Raw genomic sequence first — 14,533 nt, 5'->3', positions numbered from 1 at the left:
TTGGCTTCGGTTTGTGGCCAATCAGAGGGTAGGATCTGCGCGTGCGTGCTGAGTGGTTCTGTCCGACAGACTGGCGTGGCGGTTCGATCCTTGGGTCCGATGCCTCCATTTCCCCCCAGGTGCGCGGTGTCCTCCCGTCCTGGTCCTCAGGGTTCTGCAGCTGCAAATCCAGGTTCCCACCTTCCCCCAGGGTCCTACTGCCCTGCCTGCATCCGGGGTTCTGCCGCCGGGCAGGGGGCAGCTGGAGATCGGGGCAGGTTCCAGGGCTCACACTGGGACGAGACCGGGGAGCCCAGTGGTGGCGGGGGATGGGCAGGAGTTTGCAATGGCATGTGGCGGCCAGAAGTCCGTGTGATTGAGGGAGGCTGCAGATGCAGGGGTCTCATGTCCCCAGGTGGGGGAAGGATGTTAGTATCAGATCCTCTTTCTATGGCTCCGAGGAGCCCCTAGGCTCAGTTCTCTCCTCAAAAGGCTTCATGCTCCACAGGGCAGTGGACACAGCACCTTTCTCTGCGGTGTCTGCAGCTGGGCTATCACTCCATCCGTTGCTCTGTCCATCCGTTGTCCATCATTGACAACTCGGAAGGAGTTCAGAGCAGGGTAACAGAAATTATCTGGAAAGCCTGACATGAGGAAAAGGTTAAAGGAGCAAAATATTAGACCTTGGCTAGATGAAGACTAGGGAGGAAGTTGAAGAAGATGCAATAACAGTAAAGAAATATTGACCGGTGTAAACAAATGTGATGTAGAGGGATTACACAGTGTGGTATATGGGGATATAATAATGTGATAAATAAAGAAAAAGAAATTTTGAGCTGATTATCCGTGGAAATAACTTCCTGGGAGAGTGAGCTGTACTGTGGTGTAGAACAGTCTCCCAAAGGAAGTGATTGCAACTCCATTGCATAAGTTATTTTAGACTAGACAAAGTGCTAGAAAATGTGCTGAAGGAGGCAGTCCTTCTTTGGCAGGGAGCTGTACTGAGTGATCTAATAGGTCTCTCTTAAATCTCAAACATTTTATTTGGTGGCTCGTACAGCTGAGGTATCAATCTGGTGAAAGTTGACAGCCTCCCATAAAGATTGGGGACCACTGATTTAGGCTGTGCATGTAAAGTGCACATAGGGTGACCAGATAACAAGGGTGAAAAATTGAGACACTTTTTTGGTGGTGTGGGTGGTAATAGTTGCCCATATAAAACATAGCCCCTAATATCGGGACATCTGGTCACCCTAAGTGGATATGCTGTGGCATAGAAGACTTGGTTTTCTGAGTGCATCATATCTTATATTTACTGTCAACAATGTATGTTCTTCAGCGGGTCTTCTGTTGTACCAGGAATCGGCAACCTCTGGCACGCGGCTTGCCACGGTAAGCACCCTGGCGGGCCGGGCTGTTTTTTTTACCTGCCGCGTCCGCAGGTTCAGCCAATCGTGGCTCCGACTGGCTGCGGTTCACTGTCCCAGGCCAATGGGGGTGGCGAGAAGCGGCGCAGGCCGAGGGATGTGCTGGCCACCGCACCCATTGGCCTGGAGCGGTGAACCGCGGCCAATGGGAGCTGCGATCGGCCGAACCTGTGGACACGGCAGGTAAACAAACCGGCCTGGCCTGCCAGGGTGCCTACCCTGGTGGGCCATGTGCCAAAGGTTGCCAATCCCTGTGTTATACCCTTCCAGACCTTTTTGATATAACTGAACTAACTAGATAGAACTGTAGTGGCTGGACAACCTAGTGTTTGTACAAAATGTAAATTGATAGCTCCCCCCTTGTCTTTAGGGATCTACTTTTTCTCCAGCTGCTCACAACACTATCCTTTTTTTCCTCTCACATCTTTATATCCCATATATCACCTTCTTTGACAAAAGCCCCATATTTAAATAATTCACACAGCCTTTTTTAAATGTTGTTTTTAAAATTGATAATCTTTAAGTCTGTGTGCAACTCTCTCTGAAGCCCAACAGACAGGTATGTAAGTAAGCTGTTGTTTCTTTTGCAGAATGCTGCACTGTGTAGTAATATTTAATTTTTAGTATTTGGAGCAGTATGTTTTTCTCTTGCCCCTTAGAAAAAGAAATCCTAATAGATTAGACTGCCTTGAGGAAACACTTAAAGTTGGGTTCATTATCTAATCAACTACTTTTTTGGTGTGTGGTATGGAGGCAGGTTTACTAATTTTGACAGTGTCTCTTTTAATAATTAGATACAGTGTTTGATATCTTGAGCCATTTTCAATCAAGATGAGCTTCCTGCTGCCCAAACTGACCAGTAAAAAGGAAGTGGATCAGGCAATAAAAAGTGTAGCAGAGAAAGTTTTGGTTCTTCGATTTGGGAAAGATGATGATCCTGTTTGTCTGCAATTGGATGATATTGTAAGAGCAATTTTTAAAAACCTTTTATTGATGCTATGCCAATCATTACATACACATTTAGTGCAACAGAATTAAATGACATGTGATACTATCACATAATATAGAAGGAGCCAGGTTACTATTAAGTTATTAGTGTACTGGGAATGAAATGTAAAGTGGACTAATTAGAGAATACTTCACTCCCTTCGTAAGAGTGTGGTGAAAATTAATCATTGTTAGGGCTCCATGTCTGTCACAGAGGTCACGGATTCCATGACTTTCCGTGACTTCTGCATGGGCCAGTGGGGTTAACCCCAGGGCCGCCCAAGCAGCTGGCTCCAGGGCCAGCTACTGCAGTCCGAGACCCTGAGCAGCAGTCCCTGGCTGGCAAGCCGGAGCAGCCGCCGTCCTGGGCACTGGTCCCAACCAGCTGGCCGGAGTGTCCACAACCCCGGGCAAGAGTCCTTGGACAACTGGCTGGAGCAGCTGTAGTCTGTGGCCCCTGGCGCCGCTGGCCCCAGACACCCTCCCCAGCAGCACCCCCCCCCCGCCATGCGCCCTCCAGCAGCAGCCCCCACCCCACATACACACAGCATGCCCCTCCCCCATTTAAACACAGATATTTTTAGTATAAGTCATGGACAGGTCCCATACAGGCTGTGAATTTTTGTTTATTGTGTCTGACTTGTCCATAACTTTTACTAAAAATAGCCTTAATCATTGTTTGCAAAGAACTTTGAAAAGTTCTATATAAACTTTACTTTATAGCATTTGTATATAGTACAATTAGGGATGCAGGACACCTCACAGAGAGAATAAAGACATGGAGTTATATCCTAGTCCCACTGAAGTCAGTGGGAGTTTTGCCATTGACTTCAGTGGAGCCAGGATTTCTTCCTGATTCTTTCACCTGAGCAGTTAGACTACACAGTAATAAAAACAGCTGTACCCTTTCTACAATACAGCTTCCACCATTGCTGTCAATGGTGGAAGTGCACTCGTGGAAAATTACAGGATTGATTTTTTCCCCCAGTCTGAATGCACACAAAGGGAAGTTAAATATTTGGCCTGGGCCATCCAGTAAATGGTAGAAGTGGTCTTACAAATCAGGCATTTCTGTTTCCAGGTCTCATGCTACGATCACTAGTCCATGCTGCTTATGTTTGAAACAAGATGGACTAATATTTATATTTAAAATTCAGTAATGTTAAAATATCCATGATATCTTCTCATAAGACAAACATTTCTCCATCTGATAATTAATTGCCATGAGAGAGGTCTTTGCTTCCTTATGCTTGCACAACTGATTCTTTACAGTGACCAAAACATGATATTGGAAAAAAGCATGTGCTCAAAGCAGCAACCCGATTATGAATTAATTATAAAATAAATTTGTTAAAGATAAAGATCCGTCTTTCACTACTTCTGACTCTCCCTTATTTAAAAAACAAGGTTAGCAATTACAGCTGTGCTTTTAAACTTGGCATGTTTTGCCTACTCATGTTAGAATCTGTTTTGATCATGTCTTTCTCAATTTCTAAAGCTTGCAAAGACATCTCATGACTTAAGTAAAATGGCAGCCATTTACTTGGTGGATGTGAACAAGGTGCCAGTGTACACCCAATATTTTGACATCAGTTATATTCCATCTACTGTCTTTTTCTTCAATGGACAGCACATGAAAGTGGATTACGGGTACGTCAGTTTGCATGAGGTTCTCTTCTGTTTACCATAATTAGCATAGTCTCTGCCTATGTTATCTTATGAGCTGGCTTGAGAAAACTGTACTTTCCTTTGTCAGTAGTTGCATGAATATTGAAAGAGAGAAGGCCAAGTAATGAATGGGCAGAGATGCTGAACTACGCCTTCCATTTTGAAATTTAGTTAAATTTACCCTCTCATTTAGTACTGTGTAAAAAAACTCTTTGATACATTTCACAGATGATGTGCAGTATATTGTTACACTTGACTCTGTTCTCCATGTTAAATTCTTGGTCATACCACCCAATTTTTCTAGGTTTTTGAAGTCTGGTCACAATAATTCCTATATTGCCTTGTCTCTTTACTTCATGTATACCATACCAGAGTAGTTCAAGCCATAAGAATGACTAAATCAAAATTCTCCTTTCTGTTGTATAAGTTTTCATGTCTTTAAAAAGTTTGTTTCATACACTTTAACAGGCATTTACATTTCTACTGTCTTTATCTGCTCCATAGGTCTCCAGATCACACTAAATTTGTGGGAAGCTTTAAAACAAAGCAAGACTTCATAGATTTGATTGAAGTGATTTATCGTGGAGCAATGCGTGGAAAGCTCATCGTACAAAGTCCTATTGATCCAAAAAATGTTCCCAAATATGACCTTCTCTATCAAGGAATTTAAAATATTGATTTGAGATGAGCAAAACTTGTGTATTCGTCTTGAAGATCATATTGGTCACCCTTTGAAGACAGACATTCTGTCACTTTCTTATAAAGAAAGGTACATGTTTACTTGTATGAGTCACATAAATTATTCTCTGAGATGCACACTATCTAATGGTTATGAAATGGTGCTTTGAGGGTGAAAGTATCTCTGATGTGGCATCGGTGAGTGAACAAATCACATTAAAGCATGAGCGTGTACTGCTTTGTGATCATTTAATACTATTCTCAATAGGAACAGTATGCAAACAATTGACCGTTTTTTCATTTTTGTTTTAAAATAACCCCTCCATTTTGCATATATCACCAATTACCGCCTTCCTATGTAAGTAAATAATTCTGTCCCTTATTGCTAGCAGCGGAGTGGGAATTCCTAGAAGCAGCAGCAGAGTGTGGTTAAGTCTACCAGTGAGCAAAAAGTTAGAGGGAAACTATTACTCATTCTTCAGGCACAACCATACCCTCAAAAGATCCTGGCCAAAATGGAAACTGAGGCCACAACTAAACATTAATGTTCTGACATCTTTTAAGGCTCAATCTTGCAAGGACTTGAGCATCCTTAACTCCCACTGATGCGAATAGGAGCCAAGAATAGCCATTTTGTTTCCATTTACTATACAAATAACGGGGGGTTATTTTACTTTCCAACACGCTGCAATCATTCAGTCTGAAAAGGAGTTAAATGAGGCCGAATTAATTACTAGAGTAATCTCACTGGTTTCATTGGAATGACACTGATAATAAATTTGGTCCACTGTATATTATGTTTAGACTATCTCATTTCTCTGACTGGAGGAAGGTGATAATGTATGGTTCAGTGAAGAATCTTTAGATGACAGACTAGTGTCCAAAGGGAAGCAGTAGAAACCCCCGTGCTTGAGACATCCAAAACAAGACTGGAAAAAATATTGGAGAATATTTAAGGAACCGCTGGGCACTGCCAGGTGAGTGGATAGGCTAATGTTAGATTTGTAGGGTCTTTAGCATTAATTTCATATGCCAAATTGCCCTTTACAGTGAAATTTACGGATTTTTTGCTGACAAAATCTACTTAGCTCAGATATGCACAAACTTCACAACATAAGCTTCCAGAATCAACACAGGTAAACTCTGGCTCATCTTAACACCGTTACTATGTACCATTTTAAAGTGCAGGAATAACAGCAGAGCTCAAGTTTAAAGCTCCCATGAATTATTTTTTTGAAACTGCAATAATTAGCTTCCAAAAAGAAAAGACCAAACTTTTCTAATGTTTGGTGATAACTTTATTTGTTCTTGCAATTAGTTTTTCAACAACAATAAAAATCAGAAACCCAATATCACCCTTATGGCTATAAATCACTCTGCAATACAAGGAAACTAACATGGCAGCTTCAGTTTCAAGCTTCCACAGAGTGGTTTTAAAGAGGGAGAAGAGTCCTGAAAAATACTTCAGCATGTATTGCCTCTCTTCTTATTTTTGCTGCTCCTTGTTACAATAGGAGAACGAGATAAAGCTACTGTGTTCTTAGCTTTCAGTGTGCTCTTCAGGTACTTGAAAATGGCCTGTAAGGTGGAGAATGGTGCTAAACTGTATTTTTCAGTCCCAGCAGAGACTGTAGGACAGTCCACTTTCACAAGGGAACCTGTGGGTTTATCTAGAGGTTTACTGTTTGTTATCCATTCACGGCAATGTTTCTGTATCCATTCTTGCACATGTGGATTATTTTTCACCTGGTGTAATGTGTGGTGCATGGAGTCAATAAGTGCCACAGAATACACTTTATTCATCACTTCCCATGTTCTCTGCATGAGCAGGTTGATGAAAACCAAGCCTCCGTAGCCATGGGCAATGAAGGCAACATTCTTGGCTGCGCTCTTTGAAATAAAATTATCCCAAATGTAAATGGTGTGCTCTTCAGGGCTGCTGCTGCACCTCTTTGGGATCCAGCAGGAGGAATTTACAGTGGAAGATTCTTCCTTGGTAGATAAACTTAACCACTCATCTTCCATCTTCAGATCAATGAAATTGTCATTGGGATTTAAAACAATCACTCCTCCATAGCACTGAAGGGCTGTTTTAATGAATGGTATTTGAGTTCCAGGGTCCAGGCCCTCATGGATTATGGTCTTCAGCCCCCATTGACCAGCCCGAAAGACTCCACGGTCTTGCAGGAGCACGATTAGGCTTGAGGAATTAGTTAATGCTTTCTCACTGATGAAAAATAAACTCCTGGGTTCATCTTCTGTAGCATCTGTTGGGATGTGGACTTTCTGAAGCTTGCAGACTCTTTCCAAGAGCTCATAAACATACCGTGTAATGAGATGCCCCAGAACTTGATAGCGTTTATGGTTACTCTCATGTGCATTTTTATAATAATTAAAGACAAAGGGCTCATTGGTATCTAGATGCTTCAGTTCACCATTTTTGTTGAAGTCATATTTCAGTTGTTCTGGACACTCTGAACTCTCTACTAATTTCCTGAAGCTTAACTCCGGCTCCATTTGCAACTGCAACAAATAAAACAGATGATGCCATTACAATTCTAGACTTGGTTTATTTTTTTAAACATAATTTCTCAGGCCACTGATTCTGAAATTGTGGCATATGGACTACACATGGAACACAGAACACTAGTCTTCACCAAGCTGGCTACTCCCTGCCTTCTAATTGCTAAATTACATAAAAAGAGGCTAAAAACACACTAAGTACTTTCCTAACTCTATTTTGCCACAAACAATTGCTATAGTTGCCAAAAGGAGGTTATAGGATCAAGAATGGGAGACAAAGTAATCCACACAATCATGAATGGTAGGGGAGAAGGTCCACAAGAAAATTTGTCTTTTAAGATTGATTTGAGTAATCTTTTAAGATTAAAAAAAATTGAGAACCCCTATTTTAGGCAGTGTAATTTTTTGATTGTCTTCTATTGTAACTGATCAAAATTGCAGCAGCAAGAGTTTGGTATACTTTTAGGCTTTGTGTACAGCTTAGCATTTTATCCATTTTTCTATCCGACTCCTCCCCCCAACCCTTTAGTGTAGCTGGGAGAGTGCAAGCTAGCCCTTCTTGCAGCTGCAATACTGCTTTGACAGGAGTTCTGTGCTAGCATCAGGGAGAGCTGCTGGCACAGAACTCCCATGATCATAGACAATTTCTTTTAGTGTTGTCTGTTTCTGTATACTAATTTTAAATTTGATAAATGGTTTGACTTAAGCCAGGGTACTTGAATAAAACTGCATGGTGGATTGATTTAAATCAAAGTGAGAGGTTTTTAAGAACAGGTTAGACAAACGCCTATCAAGATGCTCTCGGTCAGTGGTACTCAGACTGAGGCTCGCCAGCTGCAACTGGCTCTTTAATATATCTCCTGTCGCTCTTTGCAGCACATGATATTAAAACACTGTGTGATTTAATTATTAACCAATCTAAGTTATTAACCAATCAGGATGCTTTTACTATGTTATTTATCAATTGTAGTTGATAAAATAATAATACTTGGTCAATCATTTTTCTGTGAGTGTGTGTGTGTGTGTGTGTATATATAGATATAGTAAATGAAACAATGAATTCACACTACTGTGGCTCTTTTGGATAATGTTGATCTCTAATTTGACTTCTGAACTACTGAGGTCTGAGTATCACTGGTCTAGGTATACTTGGTCCTGCGTCAGCATGGAGGGATGGACTAGATGACCTCTTGAGATCTCTTCCAGTGCTACATTTCTATGATTCCATAAATCACGAATTTTAACTATGATTTAAATCAGCAAACAGAATACCTTGATTTAAATAATTGAATTTAATTTTGTTTCACATTTGTATTTTTTAATTATTTTCCTAAGGAAAGGTTGATTCTCATTGATTGGTGAACATTAAAACATATTGATTTGCACATAAATATAGCCTTTACACTAAATTTGGTACTCCTTATTGCTAGTCAAATAGATTTACTATATCTATACACATTTATTTAAGCAATTATATAGCTTAGCATACATTTATTAAGAGTCTTAGCTTCTACATTTTTATTATATTTTAAAATGGTAAATGACATTTATTATTTACTAGATTATAATTAATTTTTTACTTGTGATTTGTGTCAACCTGCAGTTGGAGGAAAATTGGAATTCAATTACAAATGCACAAAAATAGCATTTTAAATTTTTTGCATTAAATAAAACTAACTTAACTATGCTGAATACATAAGGGGGAGAAAAATAAGTTTATCAAAACGTGTTTTGCATTTAAAACAAACGGGTTTATTAAACAAACAAAGTATTAGCTACAGATGGTCACCTATGATTCTCCCAATCTGTGGGAAGGTTGGTGAAGAGAAGAGAACTAATGTGTATTTCAGGAAGGGAAGTACACAAGGACCACAGTATGTTGGATGTAGCACTGAAGTGAGGACAATTCATAGGGGGGAGAGAAGATTTCATATAGGAAGAGCTGCATATATGGATGTCTGTTCCTCAAAGCGACACAGTGGGAGGTGGTTGAAGGCAAATGTCATGGTAAGAGACTACACAGAGTAAGGTGATGACAGTCTGGAAAAAGGAAGAAGCTATTCACTAGTAGACTGCCACCCAACCAAAATATCCCCAAGATCATAGCCTAGTAGTACACAGCACCTCACCTCGCTTATTCCAGACTACATTATTATTCTTTAAATTTCCACAAAAAAGAGAATATGTATATGATACCAAATTAAATCCCGTAAATGTAACTAGAAACATATACTTACATCCATGTTTACTTTAGGGCACTGGGAAGGTCTTATGGTGATTTCATTCAGCTCTGTCTTGGGATTCTGTTTTTATGGATGAAACAGTAACATATTAATGTAAATGTAGTAAATTAGTCTTTTTTGTTGTGGCTACGCGTCTCCACAAGCCCCCTATCCCAAAAAATAAGTACAGCCAGGGTGACAACTATAAAGTTTTGAAGCAATTTACAACCATTTATACCTAAGACTTTTTGATTAAAAGCAAATTATAAATTATAACCCTATTAGTTGGGAAGAGGGATTTTTTTTTGCAGCAGTATCATCTCCGGATTTAAAAAGCAGTGACTTCCGATGGCTATTAGTGCAGTCTCACTGTATTAATCCCTGGGTGCTAGAATTAAACTTTAAAATGGTGAAGCACTCCAGTCTGTGCTGAATTGTTCTGTGGATATAAATAAATAGGAGTGCAGGATTCAGAGCTGTCAATCTGGTACCTTTTACAAATACTAAATTCATGTCAAAATATATATTCAAATGAAAATTAACTCTCCGCCTGAAGTACATAACATAAGTCTCAACTGTTAGGCCTGCTGGGCTGAAATTTTGTCATCTTGTGTTTGTACAGCACTTAGCATGTTTGGAGCACTACTACTACTACTACAAAAAAAAACCCTGTCTTTTATGAGGTTTAAAATCCAAGTTTACCTCCATCCCAGCAAGACTCACTTATCTCACCACTTCTTCTTGTAAATTTCGTTATCAGAAAAGCAAAACCTTGAATGTGAGGTTGGAGAAATCTTCACTCTTTTAAAGAAAAGAAACCTATGTTATTTCAAGCTTTCAACTTCACTAATTTGTTATGTACCTCCTTTGGGGGCTATAAAAGGTGTCAGAAACTATTGTATCAGGTCATACAGCTGGGGTTTGAAAATCTGCAAGTTATGATCTAAGTATCATTCTCAGACTTTGACTATACTCCTTGACAGTGTCAAGATTAAAGCCTTTTTACAATACTGAGTTGAGTTGCTAACACTGATTTTCAGCAAGTACTTTCCCTGACCTGATACAAAAATGGTTTAAGTGCCAGTGAAGAGAAGAAAAAACTATTTTCAATACCACATCAAAGGGTGCTTGCAACTTTGCTTTCTGAAACAGTACTGAAAACATTTCTCTCCCTCCTAACACTTACAAAGTTCACAGTAGGAGCAGTTGCTGAAAGCTATAACCAGAAATGCAATTTATTAGGTCCTAATCCTGCATACTGATCCATAAGGGGGAACACCTGTGTCTCCAAACTGTCCCAGTGGCTTTAATAGGGCTCCACACAGAAGCAGGTATCTGCACTTACCAATCCTACTGGAGGACCAGATAACTAAGACTTTATGAATTCAAGTATAGTTAAGCTCTGATCCCAACCTCATTACAACCTCTCTTGATCTTGACCAGGATCAATGATTCAGTCTCAATGGGGCAAGATGTGAGAAATGTTGATAGCGGTTGTATATTTAGGTGTTTGTTTTCTTGATCAATTCCCCATACTGGAGGACTTGTTCTTGATGCTACATGCCTCCTCAGCCCACATTTCAGTAAAATTAAATGAGAATTATTTGCTTTCATAGGGAAACTTGTATGAAAGTTGCAGGCCCAACAGTTACCCTTAAATTTGCTCTCTTTCCTGAGGCCATGTGGGGTATCTGTTTTGGGTTTTTTTGTTTGGAAATCCAGTCAAAACAAATTTTTTATTTCTTCGGTGCATTGGTAATATTGGGGATTAAAATGAAAAGAGGGTTAGATTCTGAGGGAAATAGGGTAGTTAATTGAAGGACACGGAACAGAGCGCGGGGCTATTTGTGTGACACTGAAAGAAAGACCAGTGAGACAGTAGTAAAGCCAAGCTTGCAGGGCAACAATGATGGGGTACAGGAACAGTGTCAGGAGGTGGCCTTCAGTAGAGTTACTGGGTGGTGTGAGAGCACTTGGGGGCAAAGCACATGATCTGGTGGGGCCACCAGGTGCTGAGAGAGGGCAGTATTTGGTGGGGCTATAGGGTGATGGGAGGAGGTGGAATCTGTTGGATCTATGGTATGGAGTGAGACCCAGCGTTTCGTGGGAGGTGGGGAGCTAGGAGGAGACGGTATCCGGTGGGGCTGTGGGATTGTGGAGGGGGTCCGGGGAACAAGAGGTTGGTGTTTGGTGGGAGGAGGGGTTGGGGGCTGTAGGGCAGTGAGAGAGCAGAATCCGATGGGGCTGTGGGGGTGGTTTGGGGGTTCTATGATTTGGGGGGCTGTGGGGCGATGTTGCGGGGTCCCACAACCGAGGGCCGCGTGTCTCTGCGAGGACCCTGCGCACACCGACCCGGGAGGGGCAGCAGCGGCGACTCCTGGGCCACTGGGTGGGGGCGGTGCCGGGCCCCGGCCCGGAAGTAGCCGGGGAAGCTGCGCAGGCGCCGGCGAGCGGAGGGGAGCCGGGGGGAGCTGTAGCGGCGGCGAGCGGAGCTGGGAGGCGGCGCGGCCGGGTGAGCTGGGGGGACTTTAATCACGGGAGGGGCGAGCAGTGCGGGGCCAGGCCACGGGCTCTGCGGGCGCAGCACAAGCCGGTCGTTAGCCCCCTGCGCCCTCCAGCCCAGCCCAGCCTCCCCCCGCGCCCCAGGGACCCTGGCGTCATTCCAGGGCCGATCCCCCCCCCGGCTTCAGGGCAGAGACGCGGTCTCTGGAGGGGGGCGGCAGCTGCTGCCCCCCAGCGCCGCGCCGGCAGGGCCAAGGGGTAAGAGCCCTGTGAGCCCCCCCTGCGCTCCGCAACCGCCCCAGTTTGTCTTGCCCATGGCGGGATTTAAAGCGCACCGTGGGGGGCGGGGTCTCGGGGGCTGGGCTGGGGGCGCCCCCCCGGGCACGGGGGTTTCTGTGCCCCGGGGGAGGGGGGGGTTAGGCGTTTACTGCTCAGCAGCGAAGCGAAAGCCTTGTCTGCATGCCCCAGCTGTGGTGCATCAACTACCCCAGTGCTGTTGCCAGGGCCACAACCCGCCCAGTGTGGTCGCAGTGAAACGCCATAAACGTGCTAGGGGGGTGAGCTGGCCTGGTGTAAGGTGCTTTAATACCGGGATAACCGCGTCCGACCCGGTGAGGCGTGGTGCTGATAGAGGTGTGCTAGTTAAAAACCAGATCATAAGGGACATTGTTATAGTGGTATAAGAGCCAGACTTCTCATGGAATCTCATGAATCCGGGAGGAAGGGCTCAATGTATGGTGAGAGCTGGCAACTCTGCTAAGCCTTTCTGTGATGCTGAGCTACTGTCCCCCCTATATGAGTGCCTCCCAAATGTGTGCATTCATCCTTGTGACACCCCTGTGAGAGAAGGAAGTTTTATTATTCCCACTTCACAGATGGGATTGGGGAGCCAGTGAGGGGTAGCAGGGAAAGGAAGGTCAGACAGATCTGACAAGGAGCCAGGGTATGGGGGAAAAACTTGGAGTGGCTGTAGGGTGACCAAATGTCCCAATTTTGGGGTCTTTTTCTTATATAGGCTCCTATTACCCCTCCCCCCCCGATTTTTCACATTTGCTCTCTTGACATCCTAAGTGGCTGGGCAAAGAGACTGGGTCAGAGGTAGCAATGAAACTGGACCAAGAGCCTGAGGAGGGAGACTGGGACTGGGAGACAGTGGGGTGGGAGAAAATGGGGGGTAAACCAAGGCCAGGTGGGAAGGTGAGAGACAGATCAGATAGGGAAGGGAACTGGGCTTGGCTGGACAAAGAGACTTTCACTGGGACTACAAACTTGAGGACTGGAGAACGAAATTGCCTAGGTTTATTTCTGCCTGTAAATCCCCTCTCTTGAAGATTTTATGGTTCCTTTCTTAGCACTGGGCTCAGAGTGTAAATAGGCATCCTTTGTGAATCATACAATACTCAATTTACATATAGCCGGTCAGATAAACATCTTTTGCCTGAAAGAAACTTGTTTGTTACCTGGTGACAAGTCTCAATTCTCAAGAACGTAATTTGCAGTATATATACATAACTCCTTACATATTATCCATAATACATTTTGCAAGGATTATGATGACCAGTGTGACACAGGCTGTCAGTAGAGACTTTACATGATGCACATTGACAAACTAGTATGAAGATACCAGATCTTTATGTACCCCTATGCCCTCAGACAGTTGGAACCAGGAGGTCCCTGTGTCACAATGATTTAATGGTTAAGACAGTCAGTGTTGCATTGGGAAACTGGATTCTATCCCTGGCTCTGCTTAAGAGTCCTTATGTGATGCTGGGAAAGTCACTGAAACCAAGCATTTCACAAGTACTCCTGAGGGCATTCTGCACCAAAAAATTCTGTGCTCAATATTTTAAAATTCTGCAAAATACCACAAATTTTATTTGTCAAATAAATGTGGAGGCTCCAGCGTGGCACAGGGGGAGCACAGGCCACTGGCTGTACAGAGGTGGGAGATCACGGGAGGGCACGGACTCAGCGGTGAGGCTGCACACACCCCTGACACAGCACAAGGACTGGGTCTGCCCCCGAAACACCTTACTGCCCTTCCCCTCTGTACCAGGTATGGGCAGGCGGGCTCAGCAAGGCAGGATCCAAGTGTGGAGAGGCTTAGTGTGGGGGGATCCAGGTGTGGGTTGAGAGGGTTCTGTGTGGGACTGTCTGGGTGTGGGTGGCTCAGTGGGGGATCTGGGTGCAGCGGGGGATCTGGATACAACCGTAATGGGTCTCTGCAGGAATCCAGGTGAAGGTGATTGGGACTCAGCAGGGGGGTGTCTGGGTGTTGTGGGGATAGCAAAGAGGAGGAAGCAAAGAAATCTGCAGGGGACATAAATTCTGCACATGCGCATTGGTGCAGAATTCCCTCAGGAATACTTTATCGTTATATGTGTGTTCATCTTTTTCTGGGTGCCTGACTTGAGACTGGGGTCTGATTTTCAGAAGTGCTGAGCAGTCACAGCTGCAACCGAAGTCAATGGGAACTGTATTTCGAACATGCAAAGTGTTATATTGCAAAGTACTCTGAAAAATTCTCTCTCTAAGGCCAGGTCTGTA

The 14,533-nt window shown here is 43.4% G+C and overlaps 3 protein-coding genes across 11 annotated transcripts in view; 2 read left to right on the top strand and 1 right to left on the bottom strand.

Moving 5' to 3' along the window:
* Nucleotides 1–18: 18 nt before the first annotated feature.
* On the top strand, nt 19–4,973 carry TXNL4B (thioredoxin like 4B). Of its 6 annotated transcripts, none has more exons than XM_054045183.1 (4): nt 19–119; nt 2,201–2,369; nt 3,892–4,043; nt 4,566–4,973. In XM_054045183.1, exons 2-4 carry the CDS (start codon nt 2,238–2,240, stop codon nt 4,729–4,731), a joined length of 450 nt encoding a protein of 149 aa, XP_053901158.1. In that variant the 5' UTR covers nt 19–119; nt 2,201–2,237; the 3' UTR covers nt 4,732–4,973. The 6 variants fall into 6 exon arrangements, with proteins under 6 accessions (XP_053901158.1, XP_053901175.1, XP_053901181.1 ...); XM_054045200.1 differs by having other exon boundaries at nt 22–119; nt 2,207–2,369; XM_054045190.1 differs by lacking the exon at nt 19–119 and adding an exon at nt 149–172.
* Nucleotides 4,974–5,064: 91 nt separating this feature from the next.
* On the bottom strand, nt 5,065–10,284 carry LOC128846097 (putative protein FAM172B). The gene is made up of 3 exons (XM_054045174.1): nt 10,187–10,284; nt 9,500–9,565; nt 5,065–7,262 (listed from the first exon to the last, which is right to left on the bottom strand). The coding sequence occupies exons 1-3, from the start codon at nt 10,190–10,192 to the stop codon at nt 6,204–6,206; spliced, it is 1,131 nt and encodes a 376-aa protein (XP_053901149.1). The 5' UTR covers nt 10,193–10,284; the 3' UTR covers nt 5,065–6,203.
* A 1,631-nt stretch (nt 10,285–11,915) lies between these two features.
* The window catches only part of SENP7 (SUMO specific peptidase 7), a 91,407-nt gene continuing 88,789 nt past the window's right edge, over nt 11,916–14,533 (top strand). For all 4 annotated transcript variants that reach the window (XM_054045143.1, XM_054045137.1, XM_054045133.1 and 1 more), the window contains exon 1: nt 11,916–11,996. The gene's annotated coding sequence lies outside the window, so the exon portion shown is untranslated. The remainder of the gene's footprint in view (nt 11,997–14,533) is intronic.

Source organism: Malaclemys terrapin, chromosome 1 (genome assembly GCF_027887155.1).
Source record: "Malaclemys terrapin pileata isolate rMalTer1 chromosome 1, rMalTer1.hap1, whole genome shotgun sequence".
NCBI classification, from domain to species: domain Eukaryota; kingdom Metazoa; phylum Chordata; order Testudines; family Emydidae; genus Malaclemys; species Malaclemys terrapin.
This window is presented reverse-complemented; position numbering and strand designations above follow the sequence as displayed.